This window comes from Silurus meridionalis, chromosome 16 (assembly GCF_014805685.1).
Source record: "Silurus meridionalis isolate SWU-2019-XX chromosome 16, ASM1480568v1, whole genome shotgun sequence".
NCBI classification, from domain to species: domain Eukaryota; kingdom Metazoa; phylum Chordata; class Actinopteri; order Siluriformes; family Siluridae; genus Silurus; species Silurus meridionalis.
The window spans coordinates 4,512,628-4,538,447 of NC_060899.1; the positions used below are offsets into that span (position 1 = coordinate 4,512,628).

At 39.5% G+C, this 25,820-nt stretch overlaps 2 protein-coding genes across 3 annotated transcripts; one reads left to right on the forward strand and one right to left on the reverse strand.

The window, feature by feature from the left end:
• The first annotated feature begins 4,261 nt into the window (after positions 1-4,261).
• Positions 4,262-9,407, forward strand: LOC124399082 (ALK and LTK ligand 2-like). Its single transcript, XM_046869783.1, has 6 exons — positions 4,262-4,763; positions 5,358-5,671; positions 6,546-6,599; positions 6,716-6,796; positions 7,509-7,583; positions 8,785-9,407. Exons 2-5 carry the CDS (start codon positions 5,413-5,415, stop codon positions 7,571-7,573), a joined length of 459 nt encoding a protein of 152 aa, XP_046725739.1. The 5' UTR covers positions 4,262-4,763; positions 5,358-5,412; the 3' UTR covers positions 7,574-7,583; positions 8,785-9,407.
• Positions 9,408-12,012: 2,605 nt separating this feature from the next.
• On the reverse strand, positions 12,013-24,906 carry acp1 (acid phosphatase 1). Of its 2 annotated transcripts, none has more exons than XM_046870144.1 (6): positions 24,821-24,906; positions 23,600-23,673; positions 20,929-21,042; positions 17,331-17,392; positions 15,238-15,343; positions 12,013-12,284 (listed from the first exon to the last, which is right to left on the reverse strand). In XM_046870144.1, exons 1-6 carry the CDS (start codon positions 24,861-24,863, stop codon positions 12,207-12,209), a joined length of 477 nt encoding a protein of 158 aa, XP_046726100.1. In that variant the 5' UTR covers positions 24,864-24,906; the 3' UTR covers positions 12,013-12,206. The 2 variants fall into 2 exon arrangements, with proteins under 2 accessions (XP_046726100.1, XP_046726099.1); XM_046870143.1 differs by lacking the exon at positions 20,929-21,042 and adding an exon at positions 20,762-20,875 and having other exon boundaries at positions 24,821-24,889.
• Positions 24,907-25,820: the final 914 nt, after the last annotated feature.

The window sequence follows — 25,820 nt, forward strand, 5'->3', positions numbered from 1 at the left end:
CTACATGCTAGTGACACAAATACAGTTTTGGCCTTAATGTGACACGAATCAGATAAATCAAAAGCCGTACAGGCACAGAAACGCCATAGACGTTTTTCTAAATTGCATACATATCCGACAAGCGAACAAGAGACATAAACGAGAACCGATTGGAATTCCTGCGAATCCACCTGGTGCATTTTGTAATGTTGTAGAGTGTGGTAACACATATTATTGTTTAAACACACACCATACATCATTCAATAATAAAACACAAATGACGCATTTCCTTATAAAAAAATAAATAATCAAATAAAACGTTCATCCAGAACACCGTGTTTCGCATAGAAATGCTGGTTGTTTTGGTCATCTATTTTATGCAGCATGAAACTGAAACCTTATGGTGGATCACCGTTACGTGCTTGTTTTCAGGATCTTGCTCCAGGTGTGTATCAGACTTGGAATCAAACATTTGTATTTTATCGCAGATGTGGGAGATGTAAGTCTCCTGGGTGAGCGTTTCTCAAATCCCTGAAATTGAAATTGAAATTTGTCCAGTCTTCTCGCTGATGTTTAAAAAAGGAGAAAAAAAGTAATTGCTATAAAGTGGTCCAGTTCCACAGATTTCTGAGGACTGGCTGATGGTGGCCTGTTACTGTGAAACAAACGATTGCACTAGTAATCAATTACATCACAACATTTATTTTTTTAATTATTTGGGCTGCACATGACATATGTATTGCACAGCGTTCCAGGCTCACAACCCAATCCTGAGCTCAGCTAAGTACCTGTCTAACTTCTTTGAATGTCCATGTAGGGTTTCCTCACGGTTCTCACCTTCTTCTTCCACGTGTCCTCCCACATGTCCTCCTATGTGTCCTTTCTCTAGATCCACAAACACACAATGCAACTCCTTCCAACCTTCTCTACACTTCTCCATCAACATTCTCAAAACAAATATTGAATCTGTAGTGTTCTTCCTTCACTCTTGGACCCTTGAGCAAGGCCTTTAACTCTCTGTGCTCCAGGGGCGCCATACCAGAGCTGACCCCAGCTTCCTGACAAGCTGGGATATGCAACAAGTGGGATTACTGATAGGAAGGTTGTGGGTTCAAGCCCGAGTATCACCAAGCTGCCATTTATGGGCCCTTTACCCTCTGTGCTCCAGTGGCACTGTATCATGGCTGACCCCAGCCTCCTATTATTCCTTTAGCTAGCAAGCTTTTGGCAAGTATTTCCCAAACAAAAATCATACATATTGAAATTCCATTAATTTTACCCACTGATGGACTGTAAAGATATCTTTTTTTTTTGTACAGTTTGAAAGTATCTGTTTATTTTATCATAGTATTTTCATTTACAAAAACACCTGCATCCATCATTCACACAGAGAACTCATGTATTTACATCTATACCATTTGGCAGACCCCCTTATCCAGAGTAAATTACTGAGAAGTTATGGGATTGATGGTCTTGCTCAGGGGCCTAGGGGTGGTAGCTTGGTGTGTCTGGGATTTGAACTCATGTCCTCTGGATCCTACGTATACTGGTTTTGGTTCATGCTGTTTCCAAACCCCTCACCTCCCCCACGCATATCACTATTGCTCTTCTCATACATCACTACTGTTTCTTTTCATACTAAAGTCCATTTAGAAGCAGGTCACATTTGTACTTTTATTTAAATACATGATGGTACACTTCATCCACTTTCAACATCTATTTCAAGTTCTCCTGAGGGACTAACATTTTTCTGAATAATAATATCTGAATGCTCAGGCTAGCATAAATCCAGCTAGATTCATGCTAAGTCAACTGTGACCACTTAATAAAACATTGGAGGTGTAGGCTAAGGGGGGAGGTGATATTTGCACTGCAAGCATTGTCAATGTAGGGTGTGTTTTAAACAACTTTCACTGGTGTGTAATAAATCTACGACATGTTTATGGCAAGAACACACCAAAACTAAGGTCCAGTAGTGACGGTAATTATAGTCATTCTATGTTGTGGTCATTTGGTGTAACTGTAATTAGCATTTGCCTTTTCTGAGGTAACGAATCACGAAAACAAATTAAGAGGTTTTCGTTTTCAGAAGGAAAATAATATATCCTTTCCTGCGTTCCCACTTGCACACTTTGTTTTGGTCGAACATCTGCTCGATTATGATAACGGGTTAGTTTCATTCTAGAGAATTTAAAAGAAAAGCACGCTGATTTCACTGCTTATATCACTCCACTTGTAATATTCAATTTCTAGAAATGGATCACTCCACTGAAACCGTTACTTCTACATGTTAATGGTGGACCGTCAGTACCACCAAGACTTTCTCTGCTGACCTAAATTTTATCAGAATTACCGACTTACATTTTAATGTTTTTGTCTATGAATATGTCACAATAGTCCATTCTGTTCATTTCTCTCCATTACATTAAGTATTTATATTGTATTTTTAAATACTGTTACTTTTGTACTGTGTCACCGCTTCATATTAGCAAATTTTTTTTTTTTACACTGTAGGATGAATAAAGTCAAGTCAAGTCAAGTTTATTTCTATTGCGCTTTTCACAACAGACATTGTCTCAAAGCAGCTTTAAAGAATTTAACAGTTAAGTTGAACAATGTGTATTTATCCCTGATGTGCAGCCATGGCGACTGTGAGAAGGAGAAACTCCCTTAGATGTTATGAGGAAGAAACCTTTAGAGGAACCAGACTCAAAAGGGGAACCTGATCCTCATTTGGGTGAAATCAAGAGTGTGATTATAGTCTTTAAACAATACAGAACACTGGAGAGAGAACTAACATGAGCAACTAACATAAAGCCAACACGGTTGCCTGAAGCTGTTGCTTTAACCTGTCAGACTGTGATTTGGTCCCTCCAGGGCCATCTAGAAGGCGCCCAATCATGTCGGCATTTTCACGTCCTTTGATTGGATGGTCAGAGAGAGCGAACTAGTCATAGCTTGCAAACAAGTTCTGCTGCAAACTGCACACCTTGAATATATTCATGTAAATTTAATAGCTCTTTTTTTCACTTCACAATGGCTAAAGAAGTTGATTTGGTCGCAGATACACTTACAAGATGGACAAGTATAAAAGATGGACATTGTGAGAAAAGGTCGGCCAAAACAGTTTATACCGAACAGAACCATTTATACTTTTGTGTTTTTTTTCTTGTCGAATTTACACAAAGACTTGTAACTTGCCTTGATTTTAAATCCCCCAGGAAATTGAGATTACTGCTAAAAATGTATGCGGGCAGTGCAGCTGTGGCTACAGTGAAAGGAGATTTGTTGAATTGTGTTCAATGGGTTTCTTGCTTTAGTCATTCATTCTCGCTGTTTGAGATTCCTGTCAGTGATGAAGCATCCTGTTATAAGCGGTGGATTGATTCAGAGAGGAAACAACTGAAGGTCTAGGTGTGAAATGCATGGCCTGCCACTGGAAATACTGGTAGTTTTATGGAACGATCTTCTTTGCACATTTACATTTACATTTGCAGCATTTAGCAGACGCCCTTATCCAGAGCGACGTCCAAAAGTGCTTTGAGTCTCTAGTAATGAATAAATCTACACTGGTAGGCAAAATCACAACCTTAATATAAATATAACTCTTGAATTCTACAAACTTGGAAAGTGCTAATTCAAGTGTTTCAGGAAGAGGTAGGTCTTCAGTCGTCGCTTGAAGATAATCAGGGACTCCGCTGTACGGACATCTAGGGGACGTTCGTTCCACCACCTCGGTGCCAAAACAGGGAAGATCCTTGAAGTGTACTTACCGCTCATTCTGAGAGAAGGTGGTACCAGTCGAGCAGTGCTGGAGGATCTCAGACAGCGTGGTGCAGTGTGAGGTGTGATGAAGTCTCTGAGGTAAGATGGTGCTGGTCCATTCTTGGCCTTGAAGGCAGTGTTTTGAATCTGATACGTGCTGGGGAGCCAGTGAAGGGAGCGCAGCAGCAATATGACATTGGGTCATCTTATGTCTGATAAAATGATATTGCTCTCCCTGGTGAACATCAGAGACCATGGCGATTTCGTTTGCGTAGCTCAACTCTGTAAACTTTTCAGCTGAAATCAACTCTATGACTTCACTTTGTTCAAATGACTCATTTGTGAAGAATTTTGCAGACTGGATTCCGCAGCTCCGGATTAGGGCACTACGCTCCTTTCCCCCTTACTAGGCAGCATTTTCTTGATTTCGGACACACCCGAGAAATAGAAAGTTCTTCTAATATGAGGGTGGGAGTGTAAGAGGGGAGAAAAAGTGCAAGCACACAGAAAGTGAGCATGTGATCAGGACTCTGTGGATCTGGCTGGATGAGGAGCTTCTGTGGCCTCATCAGTAAATACATCATTAATTAATTACATCATCAATACGGGTCACATCACTTCCAGGCATGGATCATCTGTAACCCTAGACATCAGAGTTGGACAGAAAACCCGGTTTAATGACCCTGTTGGAAGAATTCCTGCTTTTTTGAGTCAGAAAGAACTTCGGTAGGAAAGTGTTCCCGGTAAACGCTGCTCTCGTGTAACACCGTGAGACAACTCGTTTCTGATGAATTGCCCCACGTGTGCGCGCGGAGGAGCGATTCCCACGCGCGCCTATAATAACGCGCCGCGCGTGGACGAAGCGCACTCGGCCGCCGGCACGCGCTGAACAACAAACACGGAACGGAACCGACAAGCGGCGTTAACACGGAAACACCGGACTGGGAGGACAAAACAAAACAAAACAAAACATTTTCTTTCGTTATTCAGTCTGAGATTAAACCCGCAGGAAAACACCGGTAAGTTACAGATGTGTTGTTGTTTTTTTTGCTTTCTTTTTAGTGCATGACTGAGAACATCAGGCGGACAGGATATAGCGCTTCTTCTTCTTCTTCTTGCTATTATTTTTTATTATAATACAAATTATACATCTAAAATAATCTGGTTTAGTTCCTTTTTCTTTTTTGCATGCATGACTTTCTTTGTCAGTGTTTTTATATCTCACTAATACTGAAGCCCAGCATGTCAGAATACCACTGGACTTTCTCATAGTAAATCAAATGTTTTGAGATAAGTCAAATTTATGAGTTGGAATGATGAGATATTATGAGATAGTAAGTCATATGGTTTGGATGGTGAATCAGATATAAGTCAGAAATTTGAGATACACCAATTATGAGATATTTGATTATTTGAGATTGTAAATTGCATATGGTTTGGATCCAGAGATAAGTCAGAATTATGAGATATTATTAAATATGATAAAATTCTAAGTCCTGGTTTGTTAGAATATTTGAGCAAATGCAAGTCAAATGTTTGTGGACAATAAGTCAGAAATTTGGAGATGAAGCTGAACTTTCATTCTACTTTAATCTGCTTGTTCTCTGTTCCAGCTCGAGACTCAGGTGTGTGTGTGTATTTGTGGTCGTCGGTCCTTGCTCTTCAACGATGCGCGCGCTGCGAATCATGTTGGTCGTCGTGGGGCTTGCGCTGTGCGCGTGCGCCGCCGCGCGCGAGAGCGCGGACGCGGGTGCGCGGGCGGACCCGGACCCGGACGTCGCGCGGAGCTACCGCAGCCTGTTCACGCGCATCCTGGAGATGGTGCAGAGCGGCGAGGACGGCGCGGGCGCGGAGCTCGCGCAGGACACCGCCGAGAAGGAGAGCAAACATCGTCGGCTGCAGACGAAGAGCGGGGATCAGATCCTGGGTGAGCCATAAACACACGTGCACACGCACGCGCGTGCACGAGCGAGCATGCCCAGCATCGTTTATGTCAGTCTAGTGCCATGTCGGTGTTCCAGCTGTTATAGCGCACGTGATAAAGCTGTCACTAACTGGTGATGTGAACCAGTTGTGCACCTTTACTATGTGTGAAATAGAGGGAGAGAGAGAGAGAGAGAGAGAGAGAGAGAGAGAGAGAGAGAGAGAAGAAAGACAGAGAGATTTGGAAGTACATGCATGTACACAAAATGCATTACTTTTTTTTTTTTTTTTAAGTGAAATTTTGTTGGTGCAAAAATAAATAGATAGATAGATAGATAGATAGATAGATAGATAGATAGATAGATAGATAGATAGATAGATAAACAAAAACATGCTTGATGTAAAATATATTATAATGTACTAAGAACAGATAGATAGATAGATAGATAGATAGATAGATAGATAGATAGATAGATAGATAGATAGATAGAAATGTAATAATGCACTAAAATATACTACATGATATAAAATATAAAAAACACTAGGTGAGCAGAATGAATTAAAATGAGGTAAAAGTTTTACTGCTTTATCAAATCTAAGCCACAAAACCTTCAGGAATTAAAAAAAGAGTCAAAAACAATTCCTCAGAAACCACATATTTGCTCAGCCTGCTCCGAGATTTTCACTGCTCTCACATTTATCTTTATCAGCGTGTATAGATAATCATTTGTTACATTTTTCTTTGCTATGTGCTTAGCTTGAGCACGATCCTGCCAGAGAATGCTGAGAGCTGATTCCAGCCTGGCTTTGGGTCACTACTCCCTCCTTGAAAGCCAACAGACTTCACATTTAACCTTTAACCCTTTGTGTTTTTGCAGAAATCTTCCCTAGGGATCTCAGAAAGAAGGAGAAGTTTATAAAGAATTTAACAGGTGAGCACAGATAACATTTACACCAGATTAAAAAAAAAGAACAGATGCAGTTGCGAGAGGACTAAATGCTGAAAACAAAAACTGCATGACTGATAATGGACCTTTTTGAACTTCAGGGCCACTGTACTTCAGCCCGAAGTGCAGGAAACATGTCTACAGGCTTTACCACAACACCAGAGACTGCACCCTACCTGCATGTGAGTTCTACACAGACACACAACTGCACACAATCATTCTTCAGCAAAACGTCATGCTTCCAGAGGGGGAAAATCAGCCGAAATGCTGGTTCCTGATATGGTTCTTCTGTACGGGTTCATATTTTCAAATTTTCAAAAAGTTTGCCACTAGATTTTCGAGTGTGTTTCCAGAGATTTGTGTTTGTTAAGGCAGCAGTCAGGTAGTGATGTAGGTGAGGTGAGGAAGCCTGGGGTGCAGTCAGCATTCCGAATCGTTCCCAAGGGCTTTAATAGGGTTGAGGTCAGAGCTCTATAGCAGGAGATCTTCCACTCCCACACAAGTAGAGCATATCTTCATGGAGATAGCTGTGTGCACATCATCAATGCTGGAACAAGTTTGGGTTTCCTAGTTCGGGGAAATTTCATGCTACCACAATCCAAAGACAATTGTGTTTCTCCAGCTTTGTTTTTATGAAGAACCAGACATGGCTAGAAATGTCAGGTGTCCCAATACTTTGTCTGTATAGCGTGTATGTTTTTGTAGGATTTTACTCTATCAATACAAAGTGATTAGTGTGTGTTATTTACCTGGAAATGGGAATAGGAGTACATTTCTCACAGCTTGGAGATGTTCATGTGCAGAATAATCATCATCCATATTTTCAGCCATGGTGCTTATGCTATGAAGGTACATCCAAGAATTTCATCTCCCGCGTTTTTGCTTTGTCTTCAGATTATAGAAGATGTGCACGGCTTCTTATCAGGCTAGCCGGGAGTCCGCGATGCCTCGAGAGCTAACTGTGACCAGGTACGAATCTTTCCTGTCGTTTTCTTCTCGAAGAGCCATTAATACACTCTAAACACACACATGCACACATGGAGTCTTTTGTTATTCGGTTAGAGTCATGGTGGATCCAGGAGTCAATCCTGAGTGACCAATATTTGACTCGTAGGTCGATTTCTCCTCCTTAAACCGAATATTGTGTATCGCAACACCACAGAGGCCGAGGCGTGTCCTGAGAGTAACATAAAATACAGATTAACATGGCAGAGGTAGAGCTGCGTTTTCCTGGAGATAGAACAGGAAAAGAACGTCTGGCATGTATGTGAAAGGGCCATGCGTTACAAATCAGCAGGCTCTTAAGCAAATTGATGATTTGCAAAGAAATAAAAATGAACTATTTGTTCCATACTGAACTGCATAGTCATTGAATCGCATCGTATTGAATCGAATTGAAATCGGATTCATTGTGGTAGAGGTGCCTCATATCCTCAGCTAAGAAGATGCACATAACTAGTAGGAATACACCCTGGATAGGACACCAGGCCATCCCAGAACGTAATGCACAACTAGGTGCAATTATAGTCTGGCAATACACACTCGTTAATGCTGGAGGAACCTGGAAAACCCAGAGGAAATGGAGAGAACATTATGAAAATGTACACTGTAACTCGAGCTCAGGATGAAACCAGGAATCCTGGAGCTGTGAGGCAGCAATACAACCATTTTCTTATCTTTTGGTTATCTTTTAAAGAAACACAAGGGGAAAGTAAATGTTAAAGTTGGATTTTGTATTTATTTATAGCATCTCAAAAACGTTGAGGGACATATCCCTTAATTCACCGAACGGAGCAAAATGGTGAAGTACGTTAAAGCTTCCTGGTGTCCAGTTTGATCCTGAGCTTGGGTTACAGTCCTTGGGTTTCCTCTGGTTTCTTCTCGCCACCCAAAAATATCATGCTGAACTGCTCCATGTGTACATGAGTGTATTATGCCAGACATCCAGAGTGGTGAAAGCAACTAACCCATTACAGTGTAGATACACTGTATCAACAAATGTTGGTGGACACCAGAAAATGAGACTTTTTGAACAGTTTCCTCCATCAGCTCTTCCCTGGCTGTTCAAGACTCCTCAAAATATTCAGACTTCAAGCATATTAACATTCATTCATACAGCCACGTTTGGTACAATCCACGATTATTAAATGTTCTCTCCATTCTCCTGCAGGTTCGAAATCATTGGAGGAAGGAAACAAAAAAAAATCTCTTAAGTGCTCTTTGGACAAGATAAAGCCCCGTCGTTCACGGCGTCCACATGGGACCGACAGCTGAACAGTAGAACGGAGCATGTCATTAGAGCAAAAACGGACGTATTCATCGTTACCTTGTCTGAGACTCAAACTCGACGGGAGCTGCATCAAAAAGCTTTGGACTCGTAGGATCTGATGGAACGCTTTGTTCCAAGACAAACGGATCGCCTTGGCTATGTATTTTGTCCTGATATGATGATGACGCTTTCACGCTCATTATTCCGTCCATCAGTGACTATCGTTTGGAGGTCCTTAACCTCCAACTTATTTTCATCGTATGCTTATTTCTCGCAGCACATGTCTGTGAAACGATCGGATGATTTCTGACCTGAATGTGTGTGTGTGTGTGTGTGTGTGGAATAGGAAATATAGTCCATATATTTTGATGTACATGACGTATGGAGGTTTCAAAAATCCCAATGTAAATACTGTACATAAAGGAGATGTCAAATCCCTGGAACGAGCATAAGGCTATAGTGAAGTGTTGGGATACAGATAAATATTTAAGAGAAATATATTTAAATAAATTATATGATTGTTACTCATGGTGACCACGAATTATTCCTTGGGGAAAAAAAAGAAAAATAGCTAAAGCCAAGAAAAAAAAAAGAAAAAATAAATAATAATAATAAAAAAAAATATCCATAATTAAAACAATGACTGAAATAAAACTTGATCTGCTGGACAGTCAAATATTTTTTTCCTTTTTTGGCTTTTTTTGGATGGTCTTTCTTTATATGGTAACTCCACAGTTGTAATTCTTTCTAGAAGCACATTTTTAAATGTTCTTAAAAAAAAAAAAAGATGAAAAGAAAAAGAAAAAAAGTGCAATTAATTCTTGCTACTTAAAAAAAAAGGTTGTATGTACATGTACATTAAGGTTCCTTAAAGGTGCTAAATAAATGATTTAATAAATTTATCAATTAAAACGTACATTTAAAATTTTGCCCAAAAGCATAAAAAACCCCCACAAATTTTAGATTCCACGTTTTCCCTCCTAAGAGAAGATATTTTTAGCATTTTTTAGTTTTTAAAAATTATTTTTTTAGATAATCTTTTTACTTTGAAGGATGTAGAATGTAATACATTTATATAGTAAATGTATTATGTATGTATAAAACTAGAGTTTACAATGTTATAGTAAACTCTGCCATGGTCAGAGTTTACCTACTAGATACACTATATGGACAAAAGTATTGGGACATTTCCAGTCATATGTGTTTCTTCCCCAAACTCTTCCCATAAAGTTGGAGGTACACAAGTATATCAGATGTCTTTGGATGCTGTAGCATTACATTTTCCCTTCACTTGAACTATGAGACCCAAACCTGTGAACATTTATGGTTTAGTTGTGTTGTATTGGGATATCGCACGAGATCAACCTTTCCACTGTGGAGAACCCACAGTAATTAAGCCTGAAATGTTGCAGCACTGGTTTTATGTTAGTTATAAATATTTTTTTGCATTTTTGACCCTATATTTTTAAAATAATTTTTTTAAATTAAATATTGTAATATAATTAGCTTTATTTGAGAACTCTTCATATAACATACAGTACAGACCAAAAGTTTGGACACACCTTCTCATTCAAAGAGTTTTCTTTATTTTCATGACTATGAAAATTGTAGAGTCACACTGAAGGCATCAAGGGCTATTTGACCAAGAAGGAGAGTGATGGGGTGCTGCGCCAGATGACCTGGCCTCCACAGTGACCGGACCTGAACCCAATCGAGATGGTTTAGGGGTGAGCTGGACCGCAGAGTGAAGGCAAAAGGGCCAACAAGTGCCAAGCATCTCCTGGGGAACTCCTTCAAGACTGTTGGAAGACCATTTCAGGTGACTACCTCTTGAAGCTCATCAAGAGAATGCCAAGAGTGTGCAAAGCAGTAATCAAAGCAAAAGGTGGCTACTTTGAAGAACCTAGAATATGACAATTTTCAGCTGTTTCTCACTTTTTTGTTATGTATATAATTCCATATATAATTCCACATGTGTTAATTGATAGTTTTGATGCCTTCAGTGTGAATCTACAATTTTCATAGTCATAAAAATAAAGTAAACTCTTTAAATGAGAAGGTGTGTCCAAACTTTTGGTCTGTACTGTATATATATATATATATATATATATATATATATATATATATATATATATATATATATATATATATAAAATATTAATATTTAAATATAAATTAGTTGATTTAAATATTGAAATATAATTAGTTTTATTGAATAAATCTTCATTTGCACTTAGATACTAATATTCTATGTAGAACCCTACAATACAGCATTTATATATTACAGAGGATCCAAGAAGAAAACTAGGACTGTTTACGTAAATGTGATTTTCTTTTTTATATTTCATGGCTGGACACCAGTCATCCTGTACAGGAAGAACCCTTAAAGATCCCCAACCTCAGCTTCCTTATTAAAACTATGCATAGAAGCCTCTTTTTTTTTTTTTATATATGGACAAAGGTTTGTGGACACCTGACCATAAGATTAATGCATCTTTTAACATTCTTTTCCACATTTAGTCCCCAATTGCAATCATAACCTCTACTCTGCTGGGAAGATGCTGCTGGTGTTCAATAGGGTTGAGTTTAGAGCTCTGCAGCATCAAGATCTTCCACTCTATCCCATGGAAACCACATCATCATGGAGCTACCGCCATCCAAAGACATCGTTTACAATTGTGAGCCTCCAACTTTGTGGTAACAGTTTGGGGAAGAATCACGTATGGCTGGAAAAGACCGCTGTCCCAATAGTTTTGCCCACGCTTTCGTGTGGACGCTCTAGAAACTCTAGAAAGTGAAAAAGCACCAGGGATGAAAGAGGGCTTAATTGCTTTTCCTTCTTTCATCTATCCTTCCTTTTTTTCCCCCAAGCGCTGATCTGATTTACGCCAGTTCCTGCCCGTTCTGCTTCCGATTACACGCCGAACGCTGGGCCCGAGGCGGAAATGGGAACAATCGATGTTTGTTATTACGGAGGTGAATCCATAAAGGCTCTGGAAAGCAGAGGAAGGGAGGGAAGAAGGGATGGGAGGATGATAAGTGTAAATTTTAGGCTGAAGTGCAAAACGGTCGGCGTGTAGTATTTATCACGGGAATTCCACACAGATTAAAGCGACTCGGACGCCCGAATTATTTACGTCCTTTCGTCTGCTTTATTGGGGGGTTTTTCTTTGACTTTTTTTCAGATGATGAGGTCAGAGGGTCAAAGAGCAGATTTTTTGAATAAGTACATAAAGTACAGAGTCCAAAAAACTTTATAGACCAATTAAGACATCTCTCTCACACAGCAGATGTGTGAGGGTGCGTGTGTGTGTGTGTGTGTGTTAGGAGTTCCTCTCCAGGAAGACTCTGCAGCACCGTACGCACTGCTCATACACCGTCTCGAAGTCCTTGTCGCCTCCCTGCAACAACAACAAACACAAGCAGAAGAAATATTGTGTTAAAGACTGTCACAGTACGCACATCCCTCACGAAGCCTTATTTGTGTGCGGTCTTTCACAAATACACTTTCTCTTTCCATATCCTCTGGGACACACTGCACTTCTCCACCTTTTGTTTGAAGATCCCCCCACAAGTGCTTAATAGGGTTCAGGTCTGGAGACATACATGGCCAATCCATCACCTTCAGCTTCCTCAGCAAGGCAGATGTCATTTTGGCTGTGTGTTTGGGGTTGTTATTATGTTGGAAAACTGCCGTTCGGCACCGTTTCTGAAGTGAGGGCATCATGTTCTGCTTCAGAATGTCAAAATATATGTTGGAATCCATGTTTTCCTCAATGAACCGCAACAGCACTCATGCAGCACCAGACCATGCTGCTACCACCACCATGCTTGACTGTGGGCAAGACAATTTTCTTGGTCTTACTCACCAGGGTGTTGCCACACATGCTGGACTCCATCTAAGCCAAACAAGTTTATTTAAGTCTCATCAGACCTTCTGCAACCTCCAAAGCAATGCTGGCAGCACTCATGCGTCTGTTTTTTTTAAGCGAGCTTCTGCACCTGAAGCACAGTACGAGACCTTTGCGAGGCTTGGAACCCGTCTTGGAAAACGTCTGTATGACCCTGAACGCTGTACTGCAGAGGCGGGAAGTAATGAAGTACAAATACTTTGTTACTGTACTTAAGTAGATTTTACTTCACTATTGATTTTTCGGACACATTTTTACTTTTACTCTACATTTTTTACACAAATGTCTGTTCTTTCTACTTTTTTCAGGCTCGTTACTTTAGTTCGAATCTATTTGGTGACGATCAATTTTTACTATTTCTCCGTTTTCAGCCCATCAACCTGTTTCTGGTCATTGTGGAGTTTTTTTCAATTTTCCACTGGTGTATCATTTTCTAGTTCTTACAAACCACAGATGTAGTCTAGTTTACAAAGCAAACAACGAGCAAGACAGAAGGCAACAAGAAGTCTGAGGGTAACGTGGATGAGACAGAGTGAGTCGGTGATGTAAACATGACTGAAAACAGACACATTCCTGATCACCTCCTGATCATCATCTTTTCTCTGCTTGTGTTCCATATGGTGGATGTTCAGACTGGATACAATCATTAGTATAACTTTCTTTCGGCTTCTCCCGTTAGGGGTCGCCACAGCGGATCCTCCACATGTTTGATTTGGCATGTTTTTACGCTGGATGTCCTTCCTAACGCAACCCTCCCCATTTATCCGAGTTTGGGACCGGCACTAAGAGTGGCTGGGGTTGGTTCCCTGACCGGGGATCGAACCCGGGCCGCAGCGGTGAGAGCGCCGCATCCTAACCACTAGACCACCAGGGTTTATCACCACAATTGGTGAAACAAAATTTTAAATTCTTTTGTGTAAATATATTATGATGTGAGGTCCAGTTACCAGCGTGACACTAAAACAGCTAGTAGTAATATATAAATACAGTATAGTACCGTATAAATAAAATAGCATTTTTGGGGTGGGGTCTGTTTATAAAATCCTAAACTAAAAATCCTACAGACTATAAACTATGAAAGGCAAATTTGAACTATAAACTCATCTGTCGTAGAGCACGTGGACGCTTTTTTACCTCACGTCTGTTTCTAATTATCTTCCCAGTATCTCTCGTCCTTATTCATTACCTGATGGATCGAGGAGGTTCTGGAAAAACCTCTCCTGAGCTCCATTTTTTCCCTCCTAGAATCCCTGCTTTCTGCATTTTCATACATCTAACTCACCTAATCGTTCACTGATGAGTCCCAGAGCGCTATTTAAGCATTAGAGGTCAGAAACACACATTTATCAAGTGGACGAATTACGGTGTTGAACAGTGTTCGCTCGTTACTGCTGTTCTTTCCGTGTTCCTGACAAGATCTATTTACTTCGCTCTGATGATCACGTGACCTCGCCTAAGGACTAAAAACACGGGCTGACGCTCAAGGGAAATAGAGACTCTGGAGATACAAAGCGAAGAGGGGAATTCTGGGCAAGGGTGAAGATCCTCGGGGGCGGCGTGAACCATCAACACTGTACACAAACACACGATGAGCTGGAATAAGATTTTTACTGCCGATGAGCCCCAAGCTACATCATGATGAACGTGATGATGCAATGCTTTTAGTCCAGACGAGATAGGCCCAGTGGGAACGACGCACAAGGCTACTTACTAGCAATATCTACATTCGCAGGCCACTTTAATAGGAACATCTGCCCAATCACAGTGAAGGTATACAGGGAACATCAGAATGAGGGAAGCTGGTCTCTTGACCATTAGTGTTTTGAGGTCCAACTAGTATGTATAGACTGTTTGGAGTAGAAGGCTTACTCAAATAGACACACTTTACAAATGCAATGAGAACAAATGCATCTCAAAAAACTTTGAGGATGAATTTTTTGTGGAATTAATATCTACACTCTACTACAATGGACCGCAGTTTACATGAACTAGCACTGAACAGCACACCTCAACAATGATGGAACTGTAATGAATGGACATTCGGAGTTGAGGATGAGTTCCCTTTTGAGTCTGGTTCCTCTAACGGGTTCTTTCTCATGCCATCTCAGGGGGGTTTTCCTTCACACTTGCCGCTGGCGCTCTCATTAGGATTAAACTTCAATTTATAAGGGACAAACTTATAGGAAATAAACCTGCACATTCTTTTATATAACCTCTGTATCTCTGTAAATCCGGTTTGAGACAATGTTAATTGTTAAAAGCGCTCTACAAATGAAAATGAATTGAATGAAATTGAATTGAATCGAATAAAAGCAGCAGACAAGACCAGGATCCACATCACTAGGTCATTTTTTTCATCCTCCTGTCTCAAATTGTTACATTTAGATATCCCAATTATTTAATATGATGGTATGTGTGGGTGAGTGCATGCATTTACACTTACGTAGTAGGGGTCTTCAATGACATCGTGTTTTTCAGGATCGTATGAACCGAGCAGCTCGATTTTGGCTTTGCAGTTCTTTACGCTGTTCGCTTTCCTTTTCAGATCGCTGCAACGATACACAAAACACTTCAAGTCAACACACACACACACACACACACACACACACACACACACACACACACACACACACACAAACACTCAAGACAGACAAAAAAAATTCTAAATCTGAGCATAAACTATTTAAATTATAGAATTAGGACATCTGAACGTAAGATTCCAAACATCCCATGCCACATTTAGTCCTCGTTCGCTGTTAATAACCTCCACTTTTCTGGGAAGATGTTCGTTAGATTTTGGAGTGTGCTTGTGGAGATTTGTGCTCATATAGGAGGAGGCCTGGGGTGCAGTTAGCGTTCACATTCATCTCAAAGTTCAGTAGGGTTGAGGCCAGAGCTCTACAGATCTTCCACCTCAACCCATGGAAAGCATATCTTCATGGAGCTGGCTTCGTACAAAGGGACATTGTAAACAAGTCTCAGAGTCCAAATGAAGGTAAAATGTAGTTTTGGACACCACATATAAATAGAAAAGACAGGTGTCCTAAATCTTTTGCCCATATAGTGGTGTTTTCCAGAACACCAAACTCTAAATATTTCACCTTGTAAAGTAAAACGGTGTGACAAAACACATCTTTATCCATCTTTGAAACCATACACTGGCACATGTATAGCAATCTCAATCCTGTCCTCAATCTGGGTCCTGTTCCCTTCCTTTTAAGGTCACACAAGGTTACAGTAAAGGACACAATGAAAATATGTCATCAGACAGCATTGTAGATGGACGGTGGGTGTGGTGTGGCTTCATCTCAAAGGTCTTAGACCAGAAGTTCATATCACCAGTAAATCTTACTATGTTTTGACATTACAAGTATTTCAGGGACCAATAGAAAAGATTCCACAGGGAATATAATATAAAAAGACGGGTGAAGGGGAAAATTCACGTCCATGCAAGAATCCAAGGAACTCGGTAAGCTGCTTAAGCAGGAGCACATGGACCGGGATTGGGACACGTGATTGAGGTATTATCCATCGCGAACTGGACCGTTAGTGAGGAATAAAATCGACAAAATCTGCTCTGAATTTTTTTTTTTACGGTTTAGGATGTTATACAAATCTCCAGCGTGGTATTGCATTAATTGTGGGGAAAACAGGAGGCCCAGAGAGAATAAGAAAAACTGGTCTTGTGTTTGGGGTCGGAGGGACAGTCGTTTTTCATTTCCGTCACCCGCTATGACACCGACCAATCGCAATCACATGATATACAGTGATGACCTATAATGGTCCAGTCTGGGTGCCCTCTGAAGCCTCAGATTAGCTAAGAGGAGATGGAGATGATGTAATAGGGCGACCTCAAGGTTAAATGTGTTGCACGCGAAATGCAAATTGCACTTGCGATAGAATTTTTTTTTTTTTTTATAATAAATAAATAATAATTATACACTTTGGGATGAGCTTTTATAAGAAATTATAGAAAAGGCAAATGATTTGATCATCTTCAAAGAGATAACAGAAACTATCTAGTAGAGACGATTAATCGAGTGACCAATAATTTGTGAATTTGACGCATCCCAACACTACGGAGACGGAGGCGTGTGCTGAGAGTCACCTAGAATACAGATTTACATGGCAGAGGTAGAGCTGCATCTTCCTGGAAACGATTTGCACTTTTCCTGTCCCCAAACTTATTTTGTCTGATGTTACCTTTATCTAGAAAACAGCTGTATTGAAATGTTAGGTATACTTCATGTTGTAAATATTGTTGGATACTCATTAAGTCTCATCCAGTTCCATGCCCTCTGTGTGACCTCTGGGATCCTGGAATAGATGCTCCAAAGCCCTGTTTAAGTTTTTTTTAAGGATTAGTCTTAAGAGGAGAGATGAGAGACGGGAGCATCTATCTGTTCAGGAGCTCAACAGCTACTAACGTCGCATTCCACGCTACTCAGACTGGTGCTCGAGGGCACTTTGGGCACCATACAGAACAGGCTACCTTCCACCAATCAGGGCAAGCCCTTTAGAAACACAAAAACGTACCTCAGGTTGCTCTCGTCCATGCAGAGAATGTACTCAAATGTCATGAAATCCTCCTTTGTCACCTATAAGGGAGAGGGGGGAAAAAAAGAACAGACGCAGAGCAAGAGAATGAGAAAAACGTGTGCTCTTACTTGTGTCCGTGCATTGGGTTGAGCAAGACATTCGTTTTGCCATTGGCACATTTTTCATTTCTAACTGAAAGAAAAGGGAGATTAAAAAGAGAAGTAGTAAACACAAACACGGAAATGGACTGTTTACTAGAAGTTCAAAAGGTGGGATATTTTATAGTTTTAATTTTCAACTGGCAAATCATTGTAGCAAGCAGTCTGCGAGGTTTCTACATGCTACCATGCACAGTAATTTCAAGCATCTTTGGTCTAAACGAGGCCAGATCTAACTGTATACATTACTCTATTAGTTGACGTTTGTCCACCGGGAATCACTCTGTGTTCAGACAGACTTGCCGTGACCTTGGAGTGCCCTCTTAGATCTTCTAAATGGACACTAACTTATTAACTCCTACTAAGCTCCCTGGCCAGGGTCAGTCATATTTCATCCCTTGCAGTCCTCCTTGTTCAAATCTTAACAGAGATCAGAGAAAGCGTGACTTTGTTCCCACACAGCTCCGGTTTGGGGCCGGTTCAGTTGCAAAAATTATTTCCATGAATTTAAATAATACAGGCACGTATTTTTTAAGATGACGCACCGAGTAAACGAAAGCGGTAGAGCTGCGTTGTCTTTATTACAACACCCTCAGCTAATCATCTTTGTACCACAGGAAGGTTTTCTAATTGCTGACATTATAGGAAATTTTACAATTGAGTTAAAATCACTATAACACACAGGAGCTACCAGACGATATACTGTTCACTATATACGCTCTCCACATAGGACATTTCTATCTATTTTTATTGTAAATTAAAAAAAAATTGTTATATATCATTACATTGTAAAAGTACAGACACTCCCCACCTTACGAACGAGTTACATTCCGAACGATCATTTGTTCGTAAGTTATTACTGTGTTCGTTATTGACTACGCATATCTCCAAATGATGTAAGAGCTAAAAATACTATCAAATAAACAATAAAATATACTAAAACAAATAGAATTAATTGAAATACTGTATACAAAATTTTGTATTAAGTAATTTAAAAACAAAAACAAATCACTTACATTTTTTTATTTTTTCGACTCTGAACAAATTTAACTTTGAGGACAGGTTTGTTTGTATCCGCGAAAGTCCGCAAAGTGAATGTTCTTAAAGTGGGGAGTGTCTGTATTTTTGTTTTATTTCACTTCAATAATATTTTATTATATTGCCATTTTTTTATTTAATTTTATTACATTTATTTTTAATTGCGGTTCTGTTTTTTATTGTATAAATAGATTTTTTTTATTCTTAATATATATATTTAATTTTTTTCCACAATATGCGTCATGGACCAGACGTTTCTAAAAATCGTACAAATCAAATTAGAACATGAAATGTATGTACTTACTTGAATAACAGGTTTAAGATACCGATTTTCTTATTTACATAATATAAAATGGCAGTAAAAATAACTGCTTTTTGTTGTTTAATGTAGCTTGAACTGGGACACCTCTGATGGCTAGCCTCGTGCAAACCCAAAGTATTCGGAGGCTTGTAGAGATTTAAATCCAGCTCTGTCGATGTGTGAGCTGTAAATGATTCTATACTCCAAGGTCAATGTTCAGTTCATGCTTTCGATTTTTTTCCACTGTTTGTTTTCTGGTGCTTGTCAGAACACATACGACACGATCATTAAGGTCAGCCGAAATCCAAGATAACAAACTTGAAACGTTTCCAGAGGAAGTCCACTGGAGAAACCAACAGTGGCTGAAGCACAATTGAGGGATGAAGAGGGGTCAGGGGTGAGAGGACAGAACTGGTTGGGTCGGAGATAATTTATTTGAGAAAGTGACTGACAATCAGCTTATTTTCGCTGTGGAAATACCGGGCACAAGCTGCAGGAGGCTATGCTAAATCTAAGACTGAGAGAAATGCTTTCAAAAGTATAAAACACCAGAAATGTCATCTTACATATGTTTGTTTTCTGTAAATAAATAAAACAAAATACATTACAATCAACTTGCTCAGGGGCCTAGTAGCATATTGGTGGTGCTGGGATTTGAACTCATGACCTCCTGATCATAAGTCCAATGTCTCAACCACATAATTTTTTCTTTTACTTTTTCCCCCTCCTACCTAATAATTATTTTTTTTGGTTAGAAAAGAGGTCATGCCACAGATCCACTTGTTTACACCGAGTGAGTCAGTGTTTGATTCACTGAGCCTATGCTATATTAAAGATTATAAGAAACTCCTTTGCAAGTATGAAACCGCAATACACATTTTTGTTTTCAAATCTAAAAAAAAAATTTACTTTTACTAAACAAATTGCAATCGACTTGATTTTTAAAAACCTATAATAGATTAGACGCATTTACTTGTCACATGTATTATACATTACAGCGTCACATATCCCAGCATATTAGGAAGTTGGGGTCGGAGCGCAGGGTCAGCTATGATACAGCAACCCTGGAGCACAAAGGGTTAAGGGCCTTGCTCAAGGGCCAATGGTGGCAGCGCTGAGGCTTAAGCCACCAACCCAACTGAGCTACCATTTCCTTATAATACTGTATATTCATATGTAATTTATTACTTTTCTAAAAGGTTAATAAAACGTTTTTTCAGTCATAAGTTACTGTAGGAGCAATAGATAGATTTTTTTTGTTAATATTAAAAAAAAATTTATAATTTAATTGTAATATTTTTTGAGTGTGCGCCCTCTATAGGTCAGGGGGAGCAAAGTTATAAAGGTAGAATCAGTATCCCCAGTAGTGGCAAAATACGAGAAGAAATATAGGAGCATTTCACCACTACAGTTACACAGATGATACATTTCGACTGATTTATAAGGTCTGCTCTTTGAGTATTTAATGATAAACTGGGGCTGTCACATAATGGGTTATTTGCATTAGGCACATTGACATTTCCTGTAGGATTTTTCTGTCTTACAGCAGAACAATAAAAAACAAATGACATTTACACCAACAATATAATATAATATAACACCTAGAACAGGAAAGAGAAGTTGTTGTTGTTTAAGTGTAATGAAATCTGGTTTCCGAGTGTATGGAGGGTCGATCAGGTGCAGTCTTAGGCACATACCTCATACTCTTCTGACATAATAACAGTTAATTGTTGATATAATTGTATAAAACATTTATACAGACACCAAGGGGGCACAAACTTTTGCACGGGCCTCACTATAATGTTTTTAAACATGCATTTTCTTTGAGCTAGTGCAAGCTTTTGGTATTGTAATGTAAAAGAATATGTGCACACACACACACACACACACACACACACACACACACACACACACACACACACAGAAGGTACCTGTCGTGCCCTGTGATCTGTATCAATGCCATGTTTCCTGAGGCAGGCAAGCCCACGAGCATCCGGAGTGCTGCCTATGTTCCAGTCTGATGTGGCACCGGAATCTATAACCCACTGCAACACACACACACAAAATGGAACTTGTGCTATGTTCATGCCCACCGTACCTGACGTGCCACGTGGCGCATGGGCACGCCATGCTTCTTCATGCAAGCTGCGCCTCGATAGTCAGGAGGGTTCCCGATCTCGTAGGTGGAGGTGGCCGCGCTGTCTATCCTCCACTACACATACACACAAATAAAGAACGTCCTGACATTACGATCGTCATCTCGCGCACTGCCAGACAGAACCTCTACCAAGAAAGATACGCTTCTTCAGAACATCAGCAAATTATAATGCTTGCTTTAGTCCATTTAACTACACACGGAGCATTGCGTTTCCCCTCGGACCATTAATACTGACGCACCTCCCCCTCAAAACTCTGGCGCGAGGAGAAAATTCATATGGAAGCCCGTTACAGCCACATTAAAAAAAGTCTGAATAATTCAGAGCTTTTTCTCGCAATTTTGAGTTTATTTCTTCTGACTTTTCTGGCTATAATCGATACAATCACATGGTATCAAAATGAGCCTCGGATCCCTGGAGAGAACTGTGTCAACCAATCAGCTCTGGAGGAGACGGAACAAGACGGATGAAGCAACGGAGCCTCGTTTATACACCGACAGCTTCAAACTTCAGGCCGACAACATGGTTACCGATGGATGCACCAGAAATGTTGGATGTTTGCGAGAAGTCGCAATTGCAAGGGGAAAAAAGTCAGAATTGCGAGAAATTGAAGAATTACGAGAAATAAAGTCTGGATTGCGAGAAAAAAGGCGGAATTATGTTTAAGAGCAATCTGAAATTGATTGGATATTTTTATTATATAATTTGATTTTTTTATTTATATGTTGGTATTTGCATTTTGGCAGTAAAAATGGGTTTAGTTCTCACAGATATTCTTATATACAATTTCAGCAATATGTAAATATTTCAAAAAAGGAAAAATTACTTGTTCATTTTAAGAGACTCGTCTTATTTTCTCTTTTATATATTTAAAAATTGCTCCTTAATAAAGAAACAGTACTTCTTATCAGATTACTCGATTATCGGTAAATTACTTGAATACTAAAATAATCGATAGCTGCAGCTATACTCAAATGCATAAATAGCAACGATTGTGTATAAAATTGTGTATAAAAGATTCTGCAACGTTTCACACATCTAATCCAGGCTTATTTTAACTACAAACAGAACGCATGTTTATCAGCATCTACAAATCTTCCTTCATACTGTTTCTTTATGAACTAATGCAACACCAATTCCAAAAAAAAAGTTGGGATTCTGTGTAAAATGTAAATAAAATCGGAATGTGAGTCAAATTTATATTCTATTCACAATAAAACCTAAAAACTAAAACAACTGTTTCAAGTGTGATTTTAAGAACAAAATATAGTCATTTTGAATTTGATGGTTGCAACATGTTTTACAAAAGTGGGGACAGGGTCATGTTTACCACTGTGTAGCATCACGTCTTCTACCTGTGTACATCTACGAACTGAGGAGACCAGTTACTGAAGTTATGAGAGAGAAATGTTGTCCTATATGTGTCTGACACAGGATTCTAGCTGCAGTTCTGGGTGTTGTATTTTTCGTCATGCTATTGTAATAGATTTGGTTTAGACTTAGCATTGTCTTGCTCAAATATGCAAGACCTTCCCTGAAAAAGTTGTGGATGGGAGCATTTGTTGCTCTAAAACCTGTATATAACATCCAGCATTGATGGAGCCTTTCCAAATGTAGAACCCGCCCATTCCACTGGCACTAATGCACTCCCATATCATCAAAGATGCCGCTTTTTGAACTGAGCTCTGAAAACAAGCCAGATGGTCCCTCTCCTCTTTAGTCCATAGGACGTAGTGTCCATGGTTTCCGAAAAGAAATTAACATTTGGATTCGTTAGACCACAGAACAGTTTTCCAAATTGGTACGTTTAAAACGAGCTTTGACCCAGAGAGGATGGCGGTGTTTCTGGATCATGTTCACGCATGCCTTCTTCTCGCATGATAAAAGATTTTACCTGCATTTATGGATGACGTGAAAAACTGTGTTCACAGACAGTGATTTCTGGAGGTGTTAATGAGCCCATGCAGTGATTAACATTGCAGAATCATGACTGTTTTAAATGCAGTGCTCCCTGAGGGCCTGAAGATCATCCCTTATTGATTTTTACCCTTGGCCCTTGTGCACAGAGATTTTTCAAGATTTTTTTTGAAAACTTTTGATGTGCTACAAATAATAACGTATCTTGTTGAACATTATTCCAAAATTGTTCCACAATTTGCCTTTTACAGATTGGTGAAATTCTGTCCATCTTTATTTCTGAAGGACACTGCCTCTTTAAGATACACTATTTATACCCAATCATCTTTCTGACCTGTTGTCAATTAACCTCATTAGCTGCAACATTTTTCTAAAACTTTTTTTCCAGACCTTTGTTGCCCCGTCCCGACTTTTTTGAGACGTGCTGCAGCCATCAAATTCAAAATGACCCTATTTGTTCCTTAAAATGGTACAATACCTCAGTTTAAACGTTTGATAAGTTTTCTATGTTCTATTGTGAATAAAATATAGGTTTATAAGATTCCCTATTCATCGCATTCTTTTTTTATTTACTTTCTACACAGTGTCCATTTGGGAATTGGGATTGTCCTTTATATACATCACTAGCGCATCCCCACTCCCTGCTACACTTATATAACAATTCCCTCTATCTTATTCACATGCATCGTCTCCCACCTTGTCCACCACTCCGCTGTCTACGGCCATCTTCCTGAAGACGGCTTCGGCGATCGGAGATCTGCAGATGTTCCCTAGGAAGCAAAATCACAGTGGGATGTTACCCGTGTTCAAAAATGATATAATGGCGAGGGATACATTTAACGTTCATTTGTCTTCACTGCTTATGAGGCGAGGACACACCCCAGAGAGGACACCAGTCATGTCTTGCGTTACGCCATTACACGCACAGATGATCAGTAATTTACTCTGAGTCGCTGTCTATGTATAAAAAAAATCCTGTCATTTCCCAGAAGTTCGCTGTTGTGATGGAGGCGATCTTAAAAGCTCAGTTGAATCTCAGGTTTTTTTGTCTATAGTTTATCTATCTGACAAGCAGGACATTTTTTAAAATCTAACCCTTCAGGTCTTTTTTTTTAGAATGAGATCGTTTCTTCTCAGAAAAAAAACTTTTTTCATAAACCTACTGATTTTTTTAAGCTACTTTTTGTCACACAAATGCCATTTCCAGTTTCTGTGTTTAGTTTAGGACTTAAATCACTTAAAAAATGGTTAAGACACCAGCCTTCTGACTGAAAGGTCATGAGGACCCTTTACCAAGGCCGTAAACTCAAATGTGTCAATGAGATAAGTGTAAGTCGATCTGGATAAAGACGTCTGCCAAAATGTCATACATGTAAATGATACTACCTGCAGAAAATCCAAAAACCCTTAGGATGATGCTTCATCTATTTTATAAGTTGGCAGTTTTATATTATGGAAATCTAATTTCTCTCTCATAACCCTGGCATTATATATGTTCAGGGAGCTCAGTGGTCAAGGCTCTGGGATACTGATTGGAAGGGTTCAAACACCAATATCGCCAAGCTGTCACTCTTGGGCCCTTGAGCAAGGCCCTTAACCTATGATTTTTCCAGGAGCACTGAATAATGGCCGACTTTGTACTCTGACCTCGGCTTCCTACAATTACCCTTATGTATGTTTTGGAAAAAACTATAATTAATATAAAGGACTATAGGAGCCATTCTCATGTAAATGAAGCCACAGTGAGAAGAAGACCGGAAGTAGCACACTTCAATATCATGCAATGAATTAAACCATTCTCAGGAAACTTCGTTTGAGTTTTTGACCAAACCACTACTATGTTCCTGAATCTAACACATATTTACAACATGTCCAAATGCTAATAAAGCTTTAAAACGTTTATTAAAGAGTTCTCACCCAGACATACGAACAAAACCGATTTCCCCTCGGCGGCGGCCATGTTTGTTTTAATAGCTGCCCCAACAACTGCCTGAATAAAATAAATCTATAAAACAAATGATAACAGGCACGGAAAAGACACACCAGCTATGACACGAGGTACACAGTATACACAGGGAATAAACACTTAAAGAATACAACAATCATAAAAAATATTATTAACTATAAAATAAACTGAAAGCATCCAGTAGTAATAAAATACAAACACTCGGCTATTACTGTACGTAGCTGCCAACTTGCCCACATCCAGACCTACAAATGAAACTAATGTATAAAAGTGGATTTTAGTCACCAGAAAGTCACTATTTGTTAAGGACAATGTGGCTGTGAGCATGTGTGCACGTATGCGTATTTCTTCTTTCATTTCTCAGACAGACAGAAATCAATTTACTTAAATGCCTTCTGACTTCTGACCCTTTCACAAACAGGCCTATTTAGTGCAAAAACAAAACAAAAACAACCGAAGAAACCGTTCTGTTCTGTCTCCAGAAAGCTGAAGCTCTACCTCTGCCATGTTAATCTATATTCTATGTGACTTTCAGGACACGTGCTTGAGAAACAGTTTAGCGAGGAGAACTCATTCTACATATACAATATTGGTCACAAATTATTGGTCATTTTCTAAATAATAAAAGTATAGCGCATCTACTAATATTTATATGTAAAGAAATCGTTTTTTGTGGTACAAATGCTTGTACAGTAAAACCCTATTGTACGAGCAACTAATAGTACGAGCGTACGAAGATACGAGCGACCCTGCTCGCCAAATTTGACCCTATTTTGCGAAGGCACGAGCAAACCCACGCTGCCGATTCCCCGCTTTCGGCCGAGGGTAGCATCAGTCGCTTAGTTCATCTCGTGTCCCTCGGTCGCTCTCGTTGTTCAGTGCAGCAAAAACTTAACTTTTTTTAATGTTAGATTTTTATTTTACTAGAAATCTTGAAAAATGTCTCCCAAG

What these genes read in the sequence shown, in the direction of transcription:
- LOC124399082 (XM_046869783.1), top strand. Translation starts at nt 5,413, where the DNA reads ATGCGCGCGCTGCGAATCATGTTGGTCGTCGTGGGGCTTGCGCTGTGC. An exon ending in GAGCGGGGATCAGATCCTGG is followed by an intron (nt 5,672 to 6,545) that starts GTGAGCCATAAA and finishes GTGTTTTTGCAG; the next exon opens with AAATCTTCCCTAGGGATCTC. An exon ending in GTTTATAAAGAATTTAACAG is followed by an intron (nt 6,600 to 6,715) that starts GTGAGCACAGAT and finishes TTTGAACTTCAG; the next exon opens with GGCCACTGTACTTCAGCCCG.
- acp1 (XM_046870144.1), bottom strand. Translation starts at nt 24,863, where the DNA reads ATGGCCGCCGCCGAGGGGAAATCGGTTTTGTTCGTATGTCTGG. An exon ending in ACAGCGGAGTGGTGGACAAG is followed by an intron (nt 21,043 to 23,599) that starts GTGGGAGACGAT and finishes GTGTATGTGTAG; the next exon opens with TGGAGGATAGACAGCGCGGC. An exon ending in ATGGACGAGAGCAACCTGAG is followed by an intron (nt 15,344 to 17,330) that starts GTACGTTTTTGT and finishes GTATCGTTGCAG; the next exon opens with CGATCTGAAAAGGAAAGCGA.